General features: G+C 34.5%; 1 protein-coding gene across 14 annotated transcripts in view; it reads left to right on the top strand.

Annotated features, from left to right (window-relative positions):
- PTPN4 (protein tyrosine phosphatase non-receptor type 4) overlaps nt 1–14,895 on the top strand; it is a 201,600-nt gene extending 186,705 nt beyond the window's left edge. For 13 of the 14 annotated variants that reach the window (XM_079132171.1, XM_079132168.1, XM_079132166.1 and 10 more), the window contains 3 exons: nt 279–427; nt 2,183–2,318; nt 7,770–14,895. In XM_079132171.1, coding sequence (XP_078988297.1) covers nt 279–427; nt 2,183–2,318; nt 7,770–7,856 — 372 coding nt within the window. In that variant the 3' untranslated portion in view covers nt 7,857–14,895. The remainder of the gene's footprint in view (nt 1–278; nt 428–2,182; nt 2,319–7,769) is intronic. The other variant, XR_013762604.1, reaches the window with a different exon arrangement.
- Nucleotides 14,896–18,517: the final 3,622 nt, after the last annotated feature.

Below are 18,517 nucleotides of genomic sequence, written 5' to 3'. Positions count from 1 at the left end.
AATATAAATATAAACATAAATACACACACATTAAAAAAATTGAGTTATAAAAAGGCAGTGATATAAGTAGCCAATAAAATAGATACATCTATTTCCTTAAAATAGTTTTTCTCTTTTTACTGAAATTTAGGATACTAGTGAGTTTATATATTACTTCTTTGAGGGGAAAAGGAAGAGTTGGTTTTGCTTTCCTTTTAAAATTAAAATGACATGGATATTTATTTATATTTTAAAGATAATTCCTAAGTCAAGGTGAATAATTTTTCTTTTATATTTAGAAAAATGAAAGTCGTCAACTCACTCAGATCCAGTATATAGCCTGGCCTGACCACGGAGTCCCTGATGATTCAAGTGACTTTCTGGATTTTGTTTGTCATGTACGAAATAAGAGGGCTGGCAAAGAAGAACCTATTGTTGTTCATTGCAGGTATTCTAGTTCCTGTCTTTTACAAATGAATAACTGACTTGATTTTGTTTTTATTATAAGGGAATAGGTATTTTATTGTGTCCTTACATTGTGACTAATTAATCAAAGCTGTGCTCTAAGGTAGACAACAAAGGATATGTTCTAACAGAATATTTGGCAGAAACTTTGTGATAAGAAATAAAAATAGTGATTGTTACACTGATTCTTGGAAGCTTTTTATATTTTAGCATCTCTGAAATTGTAATGTGTCTTGCAGTGATTATAATTTAGATCTGATGATACACAATATCGTAGATTGTCTTAGTCTGTTTGTGCTGCTCTAAGAAAATACCCAAGACTAGGTAATTTATAAAGAACAACAATTTAGCTGGGTGTGGTGGCACATGCCTATAATCCCAGAAACTCAGAAGACTGAGGCAGGAGGATCTCAAGTTCAAAGCCAGCTCAGCAACTTAGTGAGGCCCTAAGCAACTTAGCAAGACCCTATCTTAAAATAAAAAATTAAAAGGGCTGGGGATGTGACTCAGTGGTTAGGTGTCCCTAGGTTCAATTCCTGTACATCCCCTATACCCGCCCCCCCCCCCCCAAAAAATAAATTTATTTCTTACTTTTAGAGACTGGCAAATCTAAGATCAAGGCATCTGCAAATTCAGTGTCAGATGAGGGCTACTCTCTTCTTCCAAGGTGATCCCTTATTTCTGCATCCTCTAGGGAGGGTAAATACTGTGTCCTCATGTGGCAGAAGGGATAGAAGAAATAAAGATGTGACCTCACTTCCTAGAACTGTATTATAAGATCCCTAATCCCATCTGTGAGGGCTTTACCTTCATGATTCAGTCACCTCCTAAAATGCCCTACCTCTTAATACTGTCACATTGGTGATTAAGTTTTAACATGAATTTTGAGGCATACATTCAGATCATAATATACACATTAGGATGCAGTCTGCAGTTTAGATTTTCTCCCTCCCAGCAAGGTATTCTTGTCTTTCCCATGACCCTTCTTGGGACACTCACTGAGTGCTCCCACATTTCTTGGAGTGAACCTACCAAATGTTATTACAGGATATGCTATTTCCAGTAGTTCTAGGCAAACAGTGGCAGGCTACCTTCCTTCCTTTCCAACCCAGGTGTCCTCCTGCCCTCACAGAGCCAAATACAGTGACTCCAACCTTCATTTCCACTTCCACTGACCCAGAGATTAGGATATGGAAATTATTTTCTCCGTTTCATAACCATGTTTTAAAGTACTTTATTTGGAGGATATTTTGGAATAACTCACCTTTTCAGCACATTGTAAGAATAGACTTTCAAATCATTAAAACAGATCACAGACCAAGTACTTGAGAGCAAAGTGACAAAAATGGTGAAACAAGTGGCCACATCATATCCTAGGACTCCAGTAGCTACTACATTCTTGTTTACAGATTATACTTCCAAGAGTTCTTAACTATTCAGTGATAACTTAATTAAAATTAATTTTTTTAGAAAACCCTAATTTATCTAAATACAAAGTAGTACCGTCTTCTATGTGTTCATTAGTGATTATTATAATTCTCTTCTACTTTTTAAGGGAAGTTGCTCCAATAAGCTTATACCTTATTTAGAAGTTAACTTGCTACTTCTCTAATATATACCTTAAAATGAAATTATTCTTCAATATTATTATTCAGTATTTTGATTTTTCTGCACTAAAGTCACAAGAATTTTAATAGAATAGTATCAGTAAGACTTTTCCCATATTTATCTTTGTTAGTGCCGGAATTGGAAGAACTGGAGTTCTTATTACTATGGAAACAGCCATGTGTCTCATTGAATGCAATCAACCAGTTTATCCACTAGACATTGTAAGAACAATGAGAGATCAACGAGCCATGATGATCCAAACACCTGTAAGTACTATAGTTCATATACACATGTGAATCTTCAACATGATGGTTTTTGTTATCAGTGTATATTTTAAGTCATATTCTGAGTCATATCTTTTTAATTCCTTACTAGCAGCTAATAACTGTAGCACAGGGGTCAACAACTTCTGCCTGTGAATCACATCTAACTCCCCACATTTGTTTTTTTTGTTTTTTTTTTTTTAAACACCACTTCAGCATTGAGCATAGTTAAGATGTTGCATCAAATACCATATGGTCTAATTCTATTTTTATTTATTCATTCATTTTTTTGGCAGAGGGTACAAAGGACACTATCACTGAGCTACATCCAACCCTTTTTATTTTTTATTTTGTTTCAGGGGCTTGAAAAGCCACTAAGTTTGCCTCAAAATTTTGATCCTCCTGATTTAGCCTCCTGAATCACTAGAATTAATAGGCATGCACCACCATGCCCAGCTATGACCTGCAGTTTCTGAAATATTTAATGTCTGGCCTTTTACAGTTTCTGCCAACATGCAAGTGGCCTAGCATCCTAATTCTTGAGTGTTTAAACATACGCACAGGAATCTGTCTTGTATTGCTTAGTCAGGTAGAACGCTCACAATGACAGTACCACTGAACTGGAAATCCTGATAGGCTTGCTCTCGGAGAAACAGCTGTGGTAGAATACCTTTCTTTTTTACATAAGAACTTAAATTCCAACAATAAAAATAACCTAGAAATCAAGCTATTTGTAATTCTCCACTGACTTTTTTTGTCCTGAAGATTAAACTTAGGTGTGCTTTGCCCCTGCATCATATTTAGAGTATATAGGTCAGTCTGTTTCAAATAATTTTATTGACACCAGAAATGTTAAAATAATCTTAGCCAGGTGTAGTGGTAAATGCCCGTAATCCCAGCATCTCAGGAGGCAGAGGCAGGAAGAACTCATGTTCAATGCCAGTCTCAGCAACTTAGCAAGGCTGTAAGCACCTTAGTGAGATCCTGTCTCAAAAAATAAAAAGGACTGGGGATGTTGCTCAGTGGTAAAGTACCTGGGTTCATTCCCAGTACCAAAATCATCATCATCTTAACATAACTTTAAAATTTTTCGTTTCTTGGAGCATAATTAAGTCTTTGGGGCACGACTGTAATCCTAGTGGTTCAGGAGGCTGATACAGGAGGATCCCAAGTTCAAAGCCAGCCTCACCTAGAGCAAGGCACTAAGCAACTCAGTGAGACTATCTCTAAATAAAATACAAAATAGGACTGGGGATATGGCTCACTGGTTAGGTGTCCCTGAGTTCAATTTCCAGTACCCCGCCCCCCAAAAAGAGTCACTGGATCCAGATGTGGTGGCACACCCCCATAATCCTAGCAACTCAGGATTATGCTCTAAACAGATAGATTCATGTGACCTAAATGCCTGTCTTTTTTTTTTTTTTGCTTTTACATTTTTTATACAAAATTTCTAACATACACAGAAGTAGACAATATAATATAATGAATACTTATTTATTATTCAGATACTACTAATTAGCACCACACTGTCTTAATTACTATAGCTTTTTTGCAAAATTTAAAATCAGGAAATAAGAATCTTCAACTTTTCTTTTTTTCATGATTTTTATAATTCCTCTCAGTCCCTTGAATTTCCATATGAATTTTAGAATCAGTTTGTCCTTGTTACAAAAGGAAGAAAAAAAGCCAACTAGACAAATGCAAGATTGTCCTGTTTACTTAGGTATTTAATTTCTTTCAGTGATGTTTTATAGTTTTCACTGTAAAAGTCTCATGTCTTAGTCTTCGTGGAGCTATTGTGAGTGGAATTGTTTAATTTTATTTTACAACTGTTTATTGTTAGGGTGTAGAAATGCAATTGATTTTGTATATTGATCATATATCCTTATTTTGTGTGCATAAGAGTGAATTTCTTAAAATATCATTTTTCAGACCTGATGAATTAATGGATGCAGGCATTGATCACTTGTTATTAATATCACAAAAAGAAAGAAAGATATGTGCTTCTGAATAGAGAATAAACCACCTAAGCTGCTAAGTCTATGGATCCTAGACACCTAAGCTAAGTCTATGGATCCACGTAGGAAATAGAACACCACCTTGATGTAAATCAGCAAAGTCCATCAGTGGACATTTATGTCGCTTTTTCTACCTTTTGTTTATTGTGAATAATACTGTGAACATGGGTTATATCTCTTCAAGACCCCACTTTCATTTCTTTCAGATCTATACCAACAAGTAGAATTATAGGATCATAACATTCATGATAGGCTTTTGTTTTTATAATTTTTGTTTAATAGGTCTGTACATATTGATTAGTTTATGTCCCCTAAATGCCATTTAAGTAAAATCTTCCTCCCCTGTTTTTTTTTTCTTTTCCTTGCAATTTATTTGTTTTACAAATTGAGTTATTTTTGCAATATAGTTCCCCACTGTCTGGATTTTGCTGATTTACATCATCAAGGTGATGTTCTCCCTATTTCCTAAAAGTGATAAGTGGATTCATAGACTTTTTAGCAGCTTAGGTGGTTTGTTATTTTTTCAGAAGCACATCTCTTCCTTTTTGTGATATTAGTACACTCAAGTAATCAATGCCTGCATCCATTCATCAGGTTTGAAAAATGATATTCTAATTCTATCTATGTATCTTCATTTATTAGCTAGAATAATTGTTTAAAGAGGAACTTCTTGGGCTAGGAATGTAGCTCAGTGGTAGGATGCTTGCCTAACTTGTGCACAACCTCAAAAATAAATAAATAAAGAGAAACTACTACTCATCTTGGTCAGTGAGTGGAATAGTGTTTATATGAAAGGCGATATAAACACGTGATTACCTGATTCTTACCCTTTAAGTTTTCTTTTCTTTCTTTCTTTCTTTTTTCCCCTTCTCCAGTGTTGGGGATGAAACCCAGGTCCTTATACATCCTGGGCAAGCGCTCTACCTCTGAGCTGCACCCCCAGCTCAAGTTTTCAATATACTGAGTTGGTTTACTTGCTTTTTCCAGTGGTGATGACTTGTTATGTTTGTTTGGGATTTACTTTGAAATAGTGGATTCAGGGCTGGGGATATACTTCAGCTGGTAGAGTGCTTGCCTTGTAAGCACAAGGCCCTGGGTTCAATCCCCAGCACCACCAAAAAAAAAAAAAAAAAAGAAAGAAAGAAATAGTGGATTCAAACATTTAATGTGTTTCAACCTATTGCAGTTATTTTTCTTAATGATGCCTAAATTGTCTCATTTTCAACCAGTGGGAACTGCTCACCTTGGCTTCTGAAACCTTTTATCAAGATCCTAGTAGCTTTATTAGCTCCCTTGCTATCAAAAGTGATTTCTAGGCCCACCTGGTACATTTTATGCCCTACATTTATAATCAGTAGTTTCTCTTAAGAAGTACTGGTTCTTGCCCAGCCTGGTGTCACATGCCTACAATCTCAACAACTTGGGAGACAGAGGCAGGAGGATCACAAGTTTGAGGCCAGCCTGGGACATTTAGAGCCTATATCAAAATAAAACAAAAAGGGCTAAGGATGTAGTTCAGTGGGGGAAAAAAAAGTCCTGGTACATATTACTGAGAGATGCTTTTAGGCACCACCCTCTAAGAACTAAGGAGTTTTATTATTGTTGGGTTGTTATTTGTCTATAGAAATTCTTAGTTGACTGAGCTAGGAAAATGTGTTTACACTGAGTTTGCCAATTCCGAACCACAGTATTTTTACTAAACCTCCTTTATCTTACATTTTATGTTCTCTTCTTTAACAAGAATACAAGTTCTTTACAATGTCAGCAATGAAAGACTATTACAAGTACACTCTTGTTTTATTTCATACTGCCCAACCACAGTTTCTGCATGACAACACTAATACTACACCATAATCAGTATGGTTGCTGAAAAGAATTTTCAACTTTGCACAGTTCTTTTTGACTTGAGAGTATAGCTTACAAGAGATAAACAGTCAAGCCCCGCACAGTGGCATATGCCTGTAATCCTAGCAGCTTGGGAGGCTAAGCCAGGAGGATCCTGAGTTCAAAACCACCCTCAGCAAAAGTGAGGTGCTAAGCAACTCAGTGAGACCCTGTCTCTAAATAAAATATAAAATAAGGCTGGAGTGCCTCAGTGGTCCAGTGTCCCTGAGTTCAATCCCTGGTAATCCCCACGCCCACTCCAAAAAAAGAGATAAACAAATTACTATCTTAAATAATTTGAATCAACTCCCCTCAATATAGCTATGCATCAACTAGATATATACATTGATTCATCTTATGATATTTTCAATTAAAAAAATTTTTTTTGATTGCAGAAGGACAGAATACTTTTATTTTTATTTGGTGCTGAGGATTGAACCCTGTGCCTCACACATGCTAGGCAAGCACTCAACCACTATACTACAGTCCCAGTACGATATTTTCAATTTTTTAAATCAATTTTACAATTCATATAAAGTAATATTACTTACAGGAGTCCAAATAAAATCTGTAAAAGAAGAAAAGTATATTTAATGAAATTCAGTCTCTCTTTTTTCCTCTCTCTTTTCCTTCTATCCCTTTATAAGATACCAATTTTAATGATTTACCCTTCTGTTGCTTTTTAAAAAAAAAAAAATACTGATATTTATATTTTTGCTTTTATAAAGAATATGTTGTGTGTACTTTATATGCCCTGCTTTTTGTCACTTAAAAAAAAGAAGTCTAGAATCATTCTGTAGTTGTCTGTTGATTTTTATTCCTCTTTTTCCTCAACTACATAATATTCCATTGTGAGGGCATTCCCTGGATTGTTCACCCAAACCATATGTGTGTGTGTGTGTGTGTGTGTTACTGAGGCCCACAGCCTCACACATGCTATACCCTAGTACTCTACCACCGAGCTATACACCCAGCCATTTTTTGTTGTTTTGTGGGTTTTTTTGGTTTTGTTTTGTTTTTTGAGGGTCTCAGTAAGTTGCCCCTGACTGGCCTTGAACTTTGATCCTCCTGCTCAGCTTCCTGACTAACTGGAATTACAGGCATGCACCACACCCAGCTATCCAAACCCTTATTGATGGCAGGTTTGGATCTCTTTTCCACCTGTTTTCATTATTGTAAATAAACAGAAAGCGAATATGTGTTTTCAGTTTCTTTTTCTAGTTTATCTTTTTGATAGATTGCTGGAAGTGGGAATTCCTGGAAGTGAGTCAAAAGGTAAATTAATGTAATTTTATAGATGCTCTCAAATTCCTCTTTTTAGGGGTTGTAGCACTTTAACATCCCTACCATCAACATATGAGTTTTGCCAACAAAATACATTTTCAGACTTTATTTTTTGCCTATCTATTGATTTAAAAAAATGCTGTCTATACTATTTAATTTTGAATTTCTTTTATAAGCAAGCCAAGTGAGATGTTTTTATTTTGGTATGGTCCTGTTTTCTGGGTTTGTTTGTTTTAATCAGTTGTATGTCTTTTGTTTTCTTTTTCAGAGTCAGTACAGATTTGTATGTGAAGCTATTTTGAAGGTTTATGAAGAAGGCTTTATTAAACCCTTAACAACATCATCAAATAAATAAGAAACAAAAGATCTGGGATTCATGTTGGAAAACTGCTTTTCATTATATTCACTGTGCCATGATACTGCTTACAGGAAATGGCGTCTCACAAAAAAATGAAGAACTCAAAAAAAAACTTTTGAAAACTTCAGCACTGTTGCACTTTATGTTTAAAAAAAGTCAACCCTTCAAAATCTTGACTCATGTTTGAAGACTATTTCATGCTTTGCTCCGAACAAATAGTGAATAACTCAGTATGTTCAGGGTAATTTATGAAATTTTGTGGTGGTGCCATGCAGTCCCCTTCTGGTAGAATTGCCACAAACAAGGCTCAGAATTCTCATCATCTCTGTTGTATACCTGTATCTTGAAAGCAAAAAGAAGTAAACATCAGGAGTCAGCTCTTTTTTTTTTCCAGTGGATCATGTACTTACTATACTGATTACCAGATTTTATTTTTAAAATTTTAGCAATATCATTCTCAATATTAGCCAATACACTGCCTATGGATGCAGCACATCTTTCCCTACACAACCCCTCTAGAGACCTGCTGTTCAGAAGAAGAAAGGTGGAATTTGCTATTCCCAGGAAATGCTGCACATTGTCCATTTACCAGCATCTTATAAAAAGTATAAATATGAATCTACACATTTTCTTGAATTTAATAATGTAATTATATTTATCATAAGGTTGGCTTATTCCAAATCGTGTGATTTCACATACTTGATGTAAAGGAATGCATGCATTGTGTCTTAACCCCTTAAGTGCCTTGAGACATCTTCGTATGTCTAATGAAAAGGCACTCATTTGACCCCACTAGGAGGTATGTAAGTATATTGTACATTCTTACATTTTTATGCATTTTGAATAAGTTCACATTTTAAAAACAGGCTTCTTGTATTGAGAGTTATGCAGTCAAAGAAGGGTAAAGAAATTCTGTTTCTTACTCAATACTTGTATTTTGCCATAAGAAGCAAAAATACTTTGTGTTCTACTGAGTGCACGCTCTGCTGCTACAGAATTGTTCAAAATATGCACATTCCTTTACTGTGGGACAGGGGTTACAGTTAAGCAGCTCAACTTAAAAAGATGCTTTATTCTTCAAATTTAATTATTTTATCCCTGACTTTAGAAGTGGCATCTGATAAAATACTGGGACTCTAAGCTCTAGAACAATTAGTTTTGATTTATTCCTATCTACAACTAAAATATTTCTCTTTAGCATTCATTTTAGTTAATACAAAACTTTTTTTGGGGGGGAGTTGGATCTTCAAATGAGAAATTAACTATTATTGAGTCTAAGTATAACCCTTCCTTAACTAAAATGAGGGTTTTCTTGTCATTTTTGTGTACAATTAAATTACTCCAGTTTATATATACTTATTAAATTATAAGCATGTTATATAAGGAGTTTTTTGATTATCCAGTCTGATCAAGGATCTTATTCCCATTAAGGATATTTGTGTTTTCCTCTTCAGGATTTTTGGGTTTCAAGTCTACAGAGATAGAACTTTAAAATTGCCCCATTTAAGTAAAAGTTTGCCTGCCTATTCAAATGTTATTTTATATAAATATTTTATATGAATATGGTTAAAATAGATTAATTTCCTAGTGGTTTCTGAATATTTCTGTATAGTTTTGATAAAGTTTAGAGTCTAATGGTTGATATTTTGGAATGCCATTTAGTATGAAGGGGAAAATGTACATTTAAAAATCTTAAGTAAAATCTAAATGATGTCATTTCACATATTCAAAATCCATCATAATACATTTCAGGAAGTTAAGCTCCTAAACATTAATAGCCAAGATACCAAATAAATTATATTAAAATACTTTTAAGTCTTTTTTAAAGAGAGAAACATAATCTTTATTATCTATTTTCTGATTTCAGTTAAGACAGTATAAAATACTAAGTTAACTATAGACTTATTTGAACATTCCATTCTTTACCAACAGATAAATGTAATTTAGGCTGCTATATAACATCATGACAAGTTGAAAAGTGAAAAAGGAAAGTCACGTTGGGGGGTCTACATATGAAATAACTGTTTTTGCAGTTGTTTTTGCATGAATTAAAGTCTCTGCTAACTGGACAGAAAATGACAGCCACAGTCAAAAAGATAACAGTTCTGTAGATGTAAACAGACAAATGTCTTGCTTGGCATGTTCTTTAACTTACAGCTTTGTTTACACTTGCGAGGTTAACTCTAATTGTTGGCAAAGCACTGCTGCCTTTTTTAATCATTAATGCCTGTCTTTAAATGACAATGTGTTGGAGGTGTAGAATTGCATTTAAATTTCTCATGTATGACTTTTTCTTCTGGAAGCTACCCTTTATCAGTGTTTGTATGTACAAAAAAGATCCTTTTAAAAAGTATATTAGGATCTTATTTAAATTTAAATTATCCTTCACAACTTCTAAAATAACTACTCCAATTAAGCTTCCCTATTCACCTAACAGTGAAGTTTTTATCCATTACACATAAGAATTTTTTAACGTTTCAATCTAAATAGACTTCTAAAAATAATGGTAGCTTTCATATATGAAGTTGAATAGTTCTAGACTCCATCCATATGGATGTAATGTGTAGTAAATCACAAATTTCTTATACCTAAGCTGTTCTCCCACTCCTCTAGTCACCCCTGCCTCCATGCCATTACACACTCGAGAAAGAATGCTCTTTTATTCTGACAAGTGGAAATCAGTATTGGTGACTCAAGGAACTTTGTAAATGCTAAGAAGTGTTAGTGAAGAACTTCCCCCTCCAATTTAAAATGCTTTTCCTGTGTTCATTTCAAGTTGTCTTTTATTTTTTTTTATTTTACTTTTTAGCATCTGATTTGTATCAACACTGTGTAGATAGGATGAAGAACATTTTGGAATAATCTTTGTATTCACAAGAATAATTGGTTATATTTGTCAAACTGATGCAACCATCCCAAATTGAGGCAGAGTAAACATCTCAGAAAAATTTCTTTTGTCTGGCCCATTAGGACAAGTAGAAGGAAAAGAAATGGTTGATCATTTTAAGAATAAACTGACTTCAAATGCACAAAGTTTTGTTAAGGCATTTAGACAATTGCTTGAAGGTTTCAGGTACTAATATATATGTATTCATGGAGATACTGTAGTGCATTTGTTTACACGTGTATTTCATTAAGGCTAATGCCCACAAACAGGAAGAAAAGATTGTTTAAAGTACAGAAGTTGTTGATCATCAATTGGCACGTCCGATCAGGTCTAATCAGGAATTTGAGAAAAAAATCTTGTCTCCTGCCTCAAATACAACTTGAGAGCTGAAAGGAAATGGAATAATTTTCTCCTGTCTCCACTTCCCTTATTATTGTAGCAAGGAACCAGAGACCCAGCAACAGTAATTGATTTAGCAGAGTCTGGTCTTGTATAATCTAAGTTTTCTAATTCTCAATCTGGTGTTCTCTATATTATACTAGAACTTCAGTAAGCTGTAACTTCTGTGAATATCATAATTCTTGTGAATTTTAGTCTGTTTCAACTTGAGAAGCATATTCAGGCAGTGTTTTTGCTTCATAACTATGACAACCTTAGGAGATGTTACTTAAATTAGAAAATAAGTAGACTGCAGTAGTGACCCTAATCAGGACCTTGACTCAATCATGCTTTCCTGTCAGAGAACATAAGCTTTTGTGAAGTATTGAGGCTGCAATATAAAAGCATTCTGGACTGCAAGTAGAAGACTAATTTTTAAAAGCACTTAAAACACAGAACTAAGATTTAGAGCATATATCATTTTATAGTGAAATTATTTATGTTCATAATGTGAACATGCAATAGAATTAAAGCATTACTCATTTTATAATCTGATCATGAATGGAGAAGGGAATGTGAATTTATAACAATGTGCTATTTAATATCTGTATTTGGAATATTTAAAATATTCTAATGGTAAGGTTGCCAAAGTAGTTTTGAATTCATAAAAGTTATACCACAATAATGTGGGCTATGTTTACAGGCTCTTTCATTTGGTAATAATTTCATAGTTCAGGTGAATTTGCATATAAGTCACTTGTAGTTAATACATTATGGTAAATGTTTATTTGAATAAACATCTTGATGATATGACAAGATGTATATGAATGATACCATAGCCTGCTGTAAGCTGCCACATCAACAAACTGAGTACTTTATATTAACATTGCTTATTTCCCACATTTACTTCAGCTATACATCCACAGTTTCTGGATTTGTTGTGGTGCTTCTTCCAAATGAAATAGCTATGTTTTTATAATCCACTGGATTAATTTCATCAAATATTGGATTTACTGATCTGTTGGCAAAGATTTATTAATATCTCAGTGTGATCACAATACAAGTTGTAGCAACTATTTTATAGAAGTCTTAAACATATAGATAAAAAGGAATTTTCATAATCCTAAAGCATTTTTGAGGGCTGTTTGCTAGTAGATAATTTCATCAATTTGAAGAGTCCAAGAAACCCCTAATTGTTTGGGGTTCAATTTTCTTTACAATGCCTACAACAATTATCAACATTATTATATATAGCCTTCATTTATTTTTAGTAGCAATTATTATTATAAGCTTTTTGATGTTATCAGAAATAACAATTCCTATTTCTGCCCAAAATTAGACATTTTATTTCACAATATTGGTGAATTTGCTTTGGGTAGACAACAAAATATTTGTTTCTATATATAAATTTGCTGCTATTTATTTTTATGTTTTTCTATTCTAGTATATTGTTGATTTCTGAAGTTGAGTCACCATTGTTTTTATTTTGTCATCCTAGCTAAGTGGGCAGTCATAAGTACTATCTGCTTGGGTGTAATTTGTCTGAATTAGTTAGACATGGTTCAATGCATAAATAAGTAAACAGATTTTTCTTTTAATTTGCAATGTGAAAGTTACTAGTAATCTTGCAAATTAAAGACTATAGTTTTAGGGAAGAGTTCAAACATTTAACTTCCTGAAACCTTTTAAAATTTCCAGTACAAGAATGGAAATGTTTGAAAGCCTTGTTAAGCTCACAAAAGTTTTAGTTAAACACTGTAGAGTTTTCCTATCTGTTGTTGTGTAAATGATATAGAAAATATTTTTCTATGGAAAAAAAGTTGAAAACGTTAACTTCTTTAATTGTTTAAAAGGGAAAAAAGGATATTTGTATGTCTTTCATGCTGTAAAGAAAATGAATGTATCTTTCAAATGTTATTAGAATTATGACTTGATTTTAAGGATACTCATTTTTAAAAAAGTCTTCAAAGGATTGGAAAGAAAAAAAGGGAAATTACACTTATATAAAAATGCAATTTTAGATGAAAAATAATTTCATTATAAACAAGAGCAATCATTTTGAAGCATATTACAAATATGTGCATTCTTTTTCATATTGCTTTGTTTTGGCTCTAGAAAAGAAATTTCCAGAAAATTTGCACATACTGCTTTTAAGTGTAAAATATTCTATTTCTAGACTTCTGGGGTGTGGGTGAATGTTTGTATGTGAGGTTAAACATGCTGCTGCATGTGTCTACCATGGAGAAAAGTTCCCAAGCTTTGTCACTGTGGCAGACACAAGTGAGGACATCATTGTAAGAATGTGATTTAGTTAAAGCCTGAAAACCGTGCCTAAAATTCACTACAGTTAATTATGTGCAGAGGTCCCTAACCCAATAAATGGTTCTGCCTTTTTATTGTCAAAGTCATAGACCATTGGGCCCAACTCTGACTTGAAGCAGTGGTGTCTTATATGCTTCAGATTATTAGTGTAGATGAACAAAAAAAAAAAAAAATCTTCACTTTAAACCAACTTCTATAGGCATGATTTGTTCAGCAGCAGCTTTAAAAGGTAGTATTTACTGTTACTCATTAAACTTGATTCAACTGGGGCTGGAAGCAGTGGCACAGGCCTGTAATGCCATCAACTCAGGAGGCTGAGGCAGGAGAATTTATATTCAATACCAGCCAAGGCAACTTAGACCTATCTCAAAATAAAAGACTAGGGATGTCACTCATTGGTACAGCACCCCTGCATTCAATCTCTATTACTGGGGATGGAAGGACTTGATTCAATTAGAATTTCATTATTTTGACTTTTGCTTTCCACATTAAAAAAAAAAAAAAATCATTTGCCAGTGGCAGTGGTGCAAGCAAGCCTATAATCCCAGTAAATTGGAAGGCTGAGGCAGGAGGCTTGCAAGTTAAAAGCCAGTCAGAGTAACTTGAAGAAGCCTGAAACAACTTTGTGAGACCTGTCTCAAATAAAAAGAGCCGGGGATGTGGCTCAGGGTTAAGTGCACCTGGATTCAATCCCCAGTACCCACCCCCAATCACTAACTCTATGAAATAAATACCCTGAACAACTAAAATATGTTATCTTCATTACCTTTTGTGGCAGTTATGAGAGATTAGTGTTAGACACCTCAACCCTGGGAGGTTCCATAATTTAACACTATTACTTGTGATCATCTTAAATTAAATGCCATGTTGCTAAGTAAAATAATCAGGAAGCCATTGAGGAAGATTGCCTTGCTCAACCCTTAGACCCAGATAGTTGCTGATTTGTGGTTCCCCCCCAACCATTGTAGTCAAAATTGAGTCCGTTTTACTTTTTAATAAAAGAAGCTTTCTGGTTTCTACTCTTGAATTTTAGTGTTCCAGTTATTTGCATTCCTGGGCAAGAAAATTTCCACTTGATTCTGTGATTCTCTGGCACCTGTCTTTTCCAATCCTTCGATAAGTTGACAAGATTACTCATTTTTGTATTCTGTAAAGTATGTCAAATTCCAATTCTCAAATTGATTTCTTGAACTTCAAATAGTAGCACTTTATTTCATACTTAACTACTGACTTAATTTATACATCTAAAGATATAATCCTAGGAGTTTGTAAATACAGAAAAAAATTGATTGATTAGTATTAGAGCTCTTTAGATTGGACCCAAGTTTAAATGCTTTACAATGATCTCTTGATAGCTTATTTGATATTTAAGAGGTAATTTGTGTGATTTTAGGTTTGCCACCTTTCTGTAATTTGTATAGTACAATAAAGTCTACCCCATTGACTGTTGCTGGACTCTTGAGTTCTCTCAGCTAGCTTCTACCAAGCTTGGCTTACTGTAACCATTCTGCTTTGGATTTTGTATACATTACATGAAAACCTGGAAATTTTTCAGTGTAGTACCTAGGGTTTTAAGTTTTTATTACACTCCAAGGAAGATTAAAGGGACAAAAGTCCTGATAGATTTTAACAAAGCGCAGGATTTAGGAGACTAAAACAGTTCACGAGCTGTTTTCATCTTCTGGCAGTAGAAAATATCTGCTTAAAAAAAATTAAAAACTGTCCAACCCAGTGTTCTCCAGCATCGGCACATTGCAAGTATGAACTCTGTGTTATAATCTTTTCAAATAAGAAAGACTAGTCTTTATTTTCTACAGTGTAGGTTTAATTTTAGGACTGATAGTTTATACTCATCAATGATACCTTTGAACAGTAGTTTTATAAATGATTGTGTAGAGGGTATTTTAATTTGGAATATTTTCTTGTAACCGGTGCTATATGTACAAATGAAGTGAGAAAGTCACCTAGTTAAAAATCTATTAGTTTATTTCCTAATTAAAATATATAATTTTACATTTCTGTTGCCATTTCATGTTTGTTTCTACTGAACTTGTAGCAAAATTCAATTAGTCTTATAATTTTTTTAAGACTGCCTTTCCCCCACCCATTTCATAAGGGACTCTCTTTCCATGTGGTTTGTTCTCATAATTTAGAGACAAAGAAGCTAAGGATTAATTTGGTCAACAATGGGTAATTTGAAATTTATCACTTGAGTTTGTCACTGAAGCTTACATGTGCTTGAAAAGGCCTTGTGTATTTGTCTTAACTTCATTGATAAATTAGAATTCCTGCCATTCATGTTTTTTAAAAAGTCTACAAATACCAGTAGCAAACAGAGTGAAAATGCTGGATTGCATTAAAACTTTCAGTCCTGAGAACAATTTATATTACATGAAATGCTATCGTACATATTTGTTGACCATATTTCATTTTAATTGAGTAGTTGTTCAGGCACAAACATGGAAAAAAAACTAGCTGTGACTCAATGTTCAATTGCAAAATAAAGATGTGCTTTAGTCATCTAAAGTACAGGAGTTTTCAAGACTTCTTTATGGGAGTTTTTTGTTATTGGGCTTTTCTGACATGGCTTATGTTCATTAATGGGTGACCAGTTTTAGATGGGATGGGGAAGACACTAAGCATAAATTTTTTTTTATTAATTTTTTTTATTTTTACAGACCATATTTTGATTCATTGTACACAGTGTAGATTCACACCAATCATGTAATCATACACATACATAGGGTAATACCATCTGTTTCAGTCTCCTATCTCCATCCCCCACTCCCTCCCACTCCATTTTCCTCTACACCATCCAAAGTTCCTTCATTCTTCTCTTCCCGTCAATGATCCCCGTTCATAATATATCATTATATATTATATATCATATATATATCCCCATTCATTATATATCATTATCCACTTTTCAGAGGAAAAAATTTGACCTTTGACTTGTAGGGCTTGGACTATTTCACTTAGCATACTATTTTCCAACTTCATCCATTTACCAGCAAATGCCATAATTTTATTATTCTTTATGACTGAAAGATATTTCATTGTGTATATAGATACCAGTTTCTTTATCCGTTCATCAATTGAAGGACATTTCAGTTGGTCCTACAATCTAGCTATTGTGAATTGAGCAGTTGTGAACATTGATGTGGCTGCATCATTGTAGTATGCTGATTTTAAGTCCTTTGGGTATAAACTGAGGAGTGGGATAGCTGGGTCAAATGGATCCATTCCAAGCTTTCTGAAGAATCTTCATACTGCTTTCCAGAGTGGCTACATCAATTTGCAACTCCACCAGCAATGTATGAGTGCGCCTTTTCCCCACATCCACACCCACATTTATTATTGCTTGTGTTTTTGTTTTTGTTTTTGTTTTTTTGGGGGGGTGCTGGGGATCAAACCCAGGGCCTTGTGCTTACAAGGCAAGCACTGTACCGACTGAGCTATCTCCCCAGCCCCTGTGTTCTTGATAATAGCCATTCTAATTGGAGTTAGATGAAATCTTGGGGTGATTTTGATTTGCATTTCTAATTACTAGGGATGATGAGCACTTTTTTCATATATTTGTTGATCACCTGTGTATCTTCTGTGAAGTGTCTGTCCAGTTCCTTAGCCCATTTTATTGATTGGGTTCTTTGTATTTTGGTGTAAAGTTTTTTAAGTTCTTTATAAACTTTGGAGATTAATGCTGTGTCTGAGATGTGTGTGGAAAAGATTTTCTCCCACTCTGTAGACTTTTTCACATTTTTGACTGTTTCCTTCTAAGCATAAAATTTCTATAAATTACTTGTTCACATAGTAGTGATATTTGAGGGAAGGAGGTGATTAGGAACTAACTGGGATTTAGAAAAGTAAAGAACGTCTGAAGAGCCCTCCCCCTCCCTCATTGAGGTTACCACTGACTCTTCCAGTACTAGACCTTCTCTTCTAGTAATCCTAATGTAAGACCTTTGTCATTGAAAATAAAGGACCTCTCTTTATGACTGAGGTCTGACTGAACAAAAGCACAAAATTAAAGATGTCTGATTATGCCATGCCTATGTTCTTAAATGCATGATAATCAGTGTGTCAGGTATGTTGGCATGCACCTATAGCCCCAGCTCGTGGGAAGGGTGAGGCTGGAGGATTGCTTGAGCCCAGGAATTTGTGACCAGCTTGGGCAACAAAGACCCTATCACAAAAAAAGAAAATTAGTTTTCATCATGAGAAACAGTGTGAGGAAGAGCCAAAATGATTTGTGGCAGCCTCTTTCCTCAGGCCCCATTTCTAAAAAGAGCCTCCTCAAACCAATAGCAACCTCTTCTCAATTATATTTTATTCTGGAGGGGAGTATATTTGTGAATTTGCACATACATATACAAAATGCCAAGAGGATTGTACAATATATTCTATAATTTTTTCATCTTAGACTATTTCCAAATCAGCACATTCAGTTCTACCTCATTCCTTGTTTTTTGTTTTTGTTTTTTTCCTTGAAGTACTAGAGACTGAACCCAGGTCCTTTCCCATGCTAGTCAAGTGCTCTACCACTGAGCTCCGCCCCCAGTGCTACCTCATTCTTTTAAATCACTGTCTAATACTCCATCATATGAATGTACCATAATTTAGTTTTGTGTGTGTGGTACTCAAAATTTAACCCAGGTGTGCTCTACCACTGAGCTGAACTCCCCCCAGTCCTTTATTTTGTGATATGGTCATGATAAATTGGGTCTGGCCTTGAATTTGTGATCCTCCTGTTGAAAATTACAGGCATACACTACTGTTCCTGGCTGATATATTTGCTAATACAAATATTACGAATGGCACCACATTCCTTAGTGGTGAAGTCTTGAATGTCACCACTATCTCCATAAAAGAATAAACTAAGTAAATCAGTGAGGATGGTATCAAGCTTGCAATCCTGTCTTCAGCCATTCATGCAGCTGGGATTACAGGTATGTACTCCCACACCCAGCAACTGACCCTTAATCACCACCCAAATAAACTCAGACTGGCGCACAGCCCCATACTCTTGATGTCCCCTTGCTTCTGTTGACTGCTGTCTTATGCCAGAGCTCTT

The sequence above is a fragment of the Sciurus vulgaris genome, assembly GCF_902686455.1.
Source record: "Sciurus vulgaris genome assembly, chromosome: 3".
Taxonomy (NCBI): domain Eukaryota; kingdom Metazoa; phylum Chordata; class Mammalia; order Rodentia; family Sciuridae; genus Sciurus; species Sciurus vulgaris.
This window is presented reverse-complemented; position numbering and strand designations above follow the sequence as displayed.